Below are 8788 nucleotides of genomic sequence, written 5' to 3'. Positions count from 1 at the left end.
AGAGCTCTTTGCGTTAAGTATCCTGCTGTTTTCATCGGAAAGCATGTTTTAAAACTGGACATAATATTTGTATATACTAATTTTGTACTTATATTTGATAAAACGTTATCAGAATTTTAATTTCTATAGAAAATTGATTTACTGTTTGTGGTAAAAATCATGTGACACCAACAGCTTGTTTTTTAAACAGCCTTTAATACAATACCTTGCTCCATTTTTGGTCTTTAATATAAACCTTGCTCCATTAGGGACTATTTTACCTGAAATTATAGATTTTAAAAAAACAGCCAGATTTTATATTGAAATACTATTTTAATGCTTCACTTGAGAAGATAATACAGTTCTGTTATAAAGTCTTGACATTGTAGGTATGTAAGAATTAAGCCTGAGAATCTTTTTGGTTTTCATAATCATTTGATTTAGAATAAAAGGAGACCCAAAATACAAAATTCCCATCAACAAAAGTGTTTTTTGTCCATGTTCTGAAAATGATGGACAGTCTTAAGAAGTAGGGGGTGAGGACTATGCTTAAAACTGTTGAAAGGAAATTAACCCCCCCACCCCCGTCCCTTGCAAATTCTTACTAGAGGGCACATGTGCCTGTTGGAGAGAGTGAGTGACAGACAGATCGAGTAAGGAAGCACCGCATGGGGAATGGTCACACCATGATTCCTTTTCCCTATGTTTCTCACTCCTTTTGGAATTTTGGGCACAGACACACATGCTTAGTGCTTCCCAAGCTGCCGTGTCTGAGACTTGAACCATGCAGCCAGCCATGTGGAATCCAGCTGCCTTCACCACCATGCTACTGGCTGATGTGAAATTGAACCTTTTTTATAAATTAGGATGGAAAAATCATTTTGCATTTTGAATTAATGCTATTATTATTTATTATTTATTTATTTTAGATGCTAGGACTTGATGGATCACTAGTTTTTCTGGTATGTAAAACTAATTCTTTTTAGTAACAGAATTGTAAGTTGATTATTTGTCTGAGTGATTTAGTAATTTCATATCTATAGTGCTAACTTTATACTAAAGGTCAAAATACCAATCGGCATTTGACTACTTCATATTTTAAAATATATTTTGTACATTGAAAATATTGAAAAAGCATAAGGGTAATATTTTTTAAAAAGGAAATTATTATTTAATATTTGATTTTTAGAAAAGAAAGTAATGTACAAAATTAATACTTAAAAAAAGAAGTTAGTCTTCCAAAGTGCTGCCATGGCAGCGTTTAATGCCTTTACCAGTAAAAGCAAAGCAGCTTTGTGTATTTCCACAGCAGAGACCCCCCCAGGCTAAACTTAGGTTTCTGCTGATTGCTGAGCACTGCCCATCTTTACCTAGAAACCTGCCTTATTATTAAAGACTACACCTTTAAGGTGAGGAGCAAGTCTTTAAAGAACTTGTATCTTACAGATGAGCACGTTACTATTGTCTGGCTCTATAATATACAGTCACTTGCCATTTGGAATTTTTTGGTTTGTATTCTGTTCATTTGTTTGATTTAAGTAAGCTAGAGGGTGCATGTGCCACCAGATAGCGAGCGAGCGAGCGAGAAAGAGAGAGATAGCACACCCCCCCCCTTCCTGGTTATGGTCATATCAAAATCCTACTCCATTTCTCCATCCTGTCAGGATTTTGGGCATACATGCACATGTGCCCAGCGGGTGTTTTCAAGCCACTAGGGCCAGGATTTGAACTGTCTGGTAGGCAGTTTGGGATTTGACTCCCTTAACCACCAGGCCACAGGACCAGCCCTATTTAGAATTTTTGAATAGGGTATCAAGATGACTAGGCTTGCAGTTAACAGAATCCTTACTGACTGAAACAGTGTAACAAGGACATTCAACCGGAAGGATGAGTTTCAGGGTTGTTGGTTGGTCCAGAAGCCCAGAAGTGTCATCAAAGACCCAGATAATTTCTGTACTTCTCCTTTGTTGTCTGTAGTGTTGGCCTGATTTTCATTTGAAACCAGATAACTTTGAAATTAGCAGTGGCAGGGTTTTGAATGAACATACCTAGTATAACTCACAGTTTAGAGGGAACGTGACATTACTGGTGAAGATTTGATCATGGTCAACACAGAGGGCATTGGCCACATACTCATTTATGTTCCTTATCTTCCTCCCCACCCTTTTTTTTTTTTTTTTTCAGTTTTTGCTATAGAGTACTTGGGCTTGCCAGAGAGAGACAGCAGGGAGAGAAGGGAAGTGAGAAACCACCGCCCCCCATGGGGGATGGCTATACTGCAATCTTGAGATTTTGGGCATGTATAATGCACATGTGCCTGGTGGGATTCTCACGCCACTGGGTCCAGAACTTGAACTGCAAAGCTGGCTATGTGTGATCTAGCATCTTAACCTCCATGCTACCTGGTGGCCAGCCTCCATTTAGGTCTCTTACCTTGTCAGTTCCTCATAAATAAATGACAAAAACCATTGAGGCTGCGGGATTGACTCACACCCACTTGAACTGTTGGAAAAACCATTTACAGGAATGACTTCATTTGTTTGGTAAAAAACTTAGTATGTACCATGTGCCAGTTATGGTAATAGTCACTGGGGGATTCAGAGATGAGTGAAACAGGGTCCTTGTTACCACAGATTCATCATAGTTTAGTTAGAAACGAGGTGGCCAAGCAGAAGTCAGGAAAACAGAATAGACGTGAAAGAAGCAGTGTGCAGTGTACGTTAAAAGAGCAGAAGATAAGGGAGTGATAGAAAGGAGTGGGTGGAGGGTGGAACCTTTGACAGGAACTAGACACTTGTCCTCTTCTCCACTCTTCCAGTTAGCTAGGACCGCAAGTGCCTGGCCTATTTGGACCAAACCCAGGCAGGCCTCCTCGGCCATTGCGCCACCACAATAATAGATGATTAATTTATAAGAGGAAATGTTTATAAATTGATTTATGTAATCAGTTCTACACGTAACATTATGAACTAGTTTTATTAGGCTTAGTTTTGTGAACCATCTAATAAAAACTGATAAATCGATGTTAATTTCTGGATTGAGATCTCAAACTTATAGAAGAAAATTTTTTTCTTTTTGAGAGTTTTTTTTTTTTTTTTTCTTTAAAGAGAATTTTGCTATAGGGCATGTGAGCTTCCTGGAGAGGCAGAAAGAGACAGAAAATGAGAACTTATCATCTCGGGGAGGTGGCCACGCTACAGTGCCTTCTCCATTCTCCTCTTGGGATTCTGGGCACACATGTGCATGTGCCTGGCATGAGTTTTAAGCCACCAGGCCTAGGACTCAAACTGCAGTCGAATCCGTGGGAGTTCAGTGATGTAACCCATTATGCCATCTGCTGGTCCCATAGAGAAAAATTTTAACTGGGTGGTGGGGGCAGCAGGTGGCACGGTGGTTAAGGTGCTGGACACTCCCACATGGCTGACCATGGGTCGAGTCTCAGACCTGGTGGCTTGCTTTCTCACTTTCCTTCTCTCTGTTTGTCTTTCTCTGGTCAAGTAAAAATGACTGACTGAATAAATAAAATTAAATAAATAATTCTTTAATAAAAAGAAAAATTTTAATCTAGCCAGTTTTAGAATTTTTCCTGTAGCCCAGTTAAACATATATCAAATATGAATTGAAGATGTTTATTAATACTCTTGTTTTTCTTTAGGAGCATGTCTTCTGGGTGGTGTCTTTAAACACATTGTTCATTCTTGTTTTTGGTAAGTTGTATTATTTTTTTATGGCATTATGACAGTTTAGTTTTCTGGAGGTCTTACAGATTTTGTTTAACGTAGGATTATTAAAGAGTATATGAAAATCATTTTAGTCAAGAATCCATATAGTAAGGCCCCAGTCATACGAATATTCTCTTAAGCAATAGTGACTATAGTTACTTACCTGTCTCTGCTTCTGTTGGGCATTCCCATGTCTTTGTAGAAGCTGATTTTGGACTGATTCTCGAATATATATATCTGATTCGAGAATATGTATATGTATATATATATCCCACCTCTGAAATTAATTTTATGCTGAATATCTATTTGACACCCCCCCCCTTGACTTTTTATTTTTGTAAATCAAAATCCTGACTAAGGCCTTTCAGAGACACTGGCTTGGGAGCTGTCACTAGAAAGAGATGTGGACTTATGGAAAGATAGTAAACCTTCAAGTGTGAGCTTTGCTTAGAACCAGATCCAAGCACCTGCTGGTACTTTCCACAATCCCCTTTCACGTCTCTCCTTTCCGGATTATGGACCTGTAAACACGCGTGTGGCATGTTTCTCAAACCACCAGGTCTGAGACTCGAGCCACGTCGTAGGCCTTGTGGAATCCTGCTGCCTTCAACACCAGGCCATGGGCTGCACCAGTCATTGTTATTTTTGGTGCTCGTAGCCTCTCTCTTTGGCCTATCACACTCTCTTCATAATGGGTTCTGTGTCCTTTTCACATGGTCCTTTTAAACCTTGATAACTTCCTTGATTTCTGGTTGTAGAGAATGTCCCAGGTGATATTTTTGGCCCAGTTTGAAGATTTCTGGAATCTTTTATTTCTCCAAAAGAGTCCTGGTTCCTTTTAGTGGAGGATTATACTAGGAGTGCTCACTGTTTGAGGCTGAAGTTTTCATTTAGTTTTTCTTCCCCTTTTAGCATTTTGCCCTTACCACATTGGTCATTTCTCCCTTGTTGGTTTGGGATTTGAAGAACACGTGAGTATAATACTTCCACAAACTTTCATTAATTATCCCCAAATTTGATATTTGCTGAGTAAGTAATAATATCCTAAATAATTATTTCATTTCTAAATCTACCTTATGCAAAGGAATAGGTTAGCCAACATGGTCTCATTCTTATATTTAAAAACTAACAGCTGAAAAGACAGGCCATGTTGCCTACTAAGGAGAATGTGCTCTGAAATCCCTTGGTGCATGTCTGTCTTCCTGCTGGGCAGGCCTGAGGCATGCTGTGAGGAAATTTCCACAAGCTAATTTTCCACTTGTTCCATGAACTAGTGTGTTCCCTTCTCCTCCTTTTCCCAGGTGCCCCATATGAATTTAGAAAAGTAACAATATATCAATCAATTAAGAAAAAGAAATAGATTTTTTTTAAAAAAGGTAAAGAAATAGATTATCTTGCAGTGGTAGGCTATAATATTTTCTAAAGAATATGCCTCTATTTTGAGATGTTATCGTTATTTTCCAGAGGTAACTATTTGCATGGACTATTTCATCTTACTGGGGAGCTTAGAAAGGTCTAGTCTTTTTAAAGTTTATTTTTTCCATGAGAGAGAAACAACATCCCCAGTGAAGTCTTGATGCCATGATCCATCCTCTGCTCATTAGCCAGCCCTGGATCATGGACAAGTATATGCTCAGCATACTTGGGGTGTCTTCAGACTTGAACCAAGAACTTCCCTATGTGGGACCGCCTCACAGAGCTTTGCGTTTTCCTGTAAAATCACTGTCTGGCCTCAGTTTAGTTTTTTAAGGAAGAGCTGTCTGGAATCATATATTCATTCAGTGTTTGAGTCTGGAGAGATCAGTTTGAAGCATGTTCAGCTCTCTCCCTCGGCAGATCAAAGAACTTGAAAGGCTTACATATATACTGTGCTAAATATGACTTTCTAAACTGTTGCCATTTGCTATTTGAAACTCAAGAACCAAAAAGATGGAGATGTGTAGTGTTTTTCACTATCCTCTTACATTTTTGTAACTTGACAGTGGAACAGATTTGGAGCTCAGTAGCGGTTTAAACAGTGACTCCTAGTGGTAGGATGTTAATTGGCGGGTGGATGGCTTGGGCAGAGTACTGCTGCTGACTACAGCAAATCCACTTTAGAGTGACAATAGAGGGCAGACTATTGGGTTACAGTGTTATTTTCGTAAAATTTAATTCACTCTATTGTTGTTTTGTCTCCTTGGATAAAGTGTTATTCCGTATTTCTTCATCCTTTCGAAATACATAGCAGTCAGTGGGACAGCCTGGCTGTTACAGAGATGTCATTCAAGGGGCAGTTTATAGTTGTTTTTGAGTAACAAAGTGCCTAGGTGATTGATTTTTAGTCATTTGGACTATTTAATACATTAGTAAAACTGGGGTATAGACCATGTGGCAAAATAAAAATTTATTTTTTTCTTATTTCCAGGTCCAAGCATCTCATTTTGAAGGCCTAATCACAACTATAGTTGGATATATACTTTTAGCAATAACACTCATAATTTGTCATGTATCCTTTAGTGAACTAACTTGGGTGTTCAGTAATATTACTCATACTAAGGGACCAGCAGATGGTGTAATAGTTATACCACTGTTTGAGTGACTGTGTAGGATACATAGTCAACTCTGGTTTGAGTCCTGGACGTGGCAGCTTAAAACTCACACTGTACGTGTGTGAGTGCAAGCATGCCCAAAATCCTGGGAAGAGAGTGGAGGAGAGGGGATAGTGGCATGGCCATTTCTTCCCCCCCCCCACCGGGAGGTGATTTCTCACTTTCTGTCTCTTGTCTCTCTAGCGAGCACATGTGTCTTATAGCAGAAATCTCGCTTAAAAAAAAAAAGAAAATTATTCATACTAAAGAGTCATTCTCATAAATGACAAAACTGTTTTCTCTACCCCATTCTCTTAGTAAAGTTGTAGGTATTTGGAGCAAATGTGAATGTGGACAAAATGTGAAATTAATTCTGTCAAAAAATATCAAGTGTTGTCTAAAAAGCTTCATCGTGCCTTTAGATGTTCAGTTTTTCCTTGACTAGAGGCTGTAGGGCTTGGCAACGCTTGTTAAATTTCATAGATCTCGTCGCTTACTGGGAGTCTGCTATATTGTTGTTAAGGTAATTTCGGTTGTGAATTAAAACTAGAACTGAATTCTCTTGCATTTGATACTGATGACCTTTATTTTCACTTCAGGTCTCTTTGCTCGTGGTTGTAGAAATTGGAGTGTTTCCTCTCATTTGTGGCTGGTGGCTGGATATCTGCTCCCTGGTGAGTTGAGCATTCATTATCATATAATCTCCTAATAGCAAGGCCTTTAAAAAAGGAGGCCAGCAAGTGGCATGGTAGTTAGGGCGCTGGACTCCCACATTGCTGAATACGGTTTCAGACCCAGACCTGGTTTGTGGCTTGCTTTCTCACTTTCCCTTTCTTTTTTCTTTTGGGAGAGGTTTTTGCTATAGGCCGCTCATGTGCTCCAGAAAGACAGACAAGAGACAGATAGAAAGCGAGAAATCCCTCCCCGGGGGATGACCGTGCTGCAGTCCCTTCGCCTCCATTCTCCTCTCGGGATCTTGGGTACACATACACGCGTGCCTGGTGTGAGTTTAAGCCACCAGGTCCAGGACTCGAACCGCGGTTGACTACGTGGGAATCCAGCAACATAGCCATTACACCAACTGCTGGTCCCCTCACTTTCCCCTTCTCTCTGTCTGTCTCTGGTCCAATTAAAAAGAATAAATTTAATAATTCTTTTAAAAAAGGAAGTTTTTAGAGTGTATTCCTTTAGAAAGTATTTTGCTTTTTTTTTTTCTTTTTCCTGAAAATACATCATTATAGAATCTTTTTCATTTTTTAAATTTGTAATAGGATGCATGCACTTGCTGGAGAGAGATAGAGATAGAGAAGGAGAGACAGAGTGAAAAAGCATCTTCCTGAGTAATGGTCATGTACAATCTCTTCTCCATTTTCCTCTTGGATTTTGTATATGCACATGTATGTGCTTGGTTTGTTTCTCAAGCTGCTTGGTCTGGGACTTGAACCATGTGGAATCTCGTTTTATTTATTTATTTAATTTTAGTTTGCTGTAGGGTACATGTGCTTGCTGGAGAGAGATAGAAAAGGAAGATGAGAAATCACTCCCTGGGGATGGCCCCACTGCAGTTTGTTTTCCTCCATTCTCCTCTTGTGATCTTGTGCATGCATGCATATGTGCTCATTGTGATTTTCAGGCTGCTGGGTCCAGGACTTGAACTGTGCTCAGCTATATGGGGTCCAGTGCCTTAGTCACAAAGCCACCTTCTGACCCTAATTAAAATATTTCTAATTGCTAGAGGGTATGTCTATTTAGAGAGAGGGAGAGAGAAAGAACCCATAACCTTAAGGGAGTGTGGTCATGCCACCATCCATTTTCTTCCATGTCTCCATCTCATCAGGATTTTTAAGTTTTTTTTGTTTACTATAAGGTACATGTGCTTACCAGAGAAGGGTGGAGAGAGAGAAAAGTGAGAAATCACCTCCTAGGGGGATGGTCACACTGCATTCCGTCCATTCTCCTCTCTGGATTTTGGGGATGTTTGGGCGTGCACCCAGAATATTTTTAAAGCCACTGGGTCCAGATTTGAACCATGCACTCAACCTTGTGAGATCTTGCTGCCTTAACTACCACACCACCAACTGGCCCCCTTCATGATTTTCAGCACATAGACACCTGCCATGTTTTTCCAACTGCTAGAGCCAGAATTGGAGCTGCATTTGGCGATGTGGGACCCAGCTCCTGCTGTCCTGTGCTTGACCACTGCGCTGCAGTACTGTCCCAGCACTGTCAAACCTTACTGTTTCTACTTTTTCTTGAGTACCTGATTTCTTTGAGACTTTGTGCAAAATTTTATATCAGCGTATTTTATCAATAACTGGAATCTTTGTATATAATCAGTTGAGAATCTTACTCTCCTAAATCTTATGATAATGTCAAGATACTATTTATAATAAAAGTGATGTAATATGGAGACTGTTTCTGTAGTAATAAATTCTACTTTGTTACTTTGAACTAAGGTGCTTCATCGTAATGATATAATTTTTGTTTTCTAATTATTTATTTCCTGAACAAGGGAAA

At 39.4% G+C, this 8788-nt stretch overlaps 1 protein-coding gene across 1 annotated transcript in view; it reads left to right on the top strand.

The window, feature by feature from the left end:
• Window positions 1-8788, top strand: part of MARCHF6 (membrane associated ring-CH-type finger 6) — a gene marked incomplete in the record, with an annotated part of 65570 nt that overhangs the window by 16143 nt on the left and 40639 nt on the right. Inside the window, 6 exon segments of the mRNA XM_027769889.1 lie at window positions 909-941; window positions 3635-3686; window positions 4614-4672; window positions 6109-6189; window positions 6726-6794; window positions 6871-6945. Of these exon segments, the coding sequence (XP_027625690.1) occupies window positions 909-941; window positions 3635-3686; window positions 4614-4672; window positions 6109-6189; window positions 6726-6794; window positions 6871-6945 (369 nt within the window).

This window comes from Tupaia chinensis, unplaced genomic scaffold (genome assembly GCF_000334495.1).
Source record: "Tupaia chinensis unplaced genomic scaffold, TupChi_1.0 Scaffold000096_1, whole genome shotgun sequence".
In the NCBI taxonomy this organism is placed as follows: Eukaryota; Metazoa; Chordata; class Mammalia; order Scandentia; family Tupaiidae; genus Tupaia; species Tupaia belangeri.
This window is presented reverse-complemented; position numbering and strand designations above follow the sequence as displayed.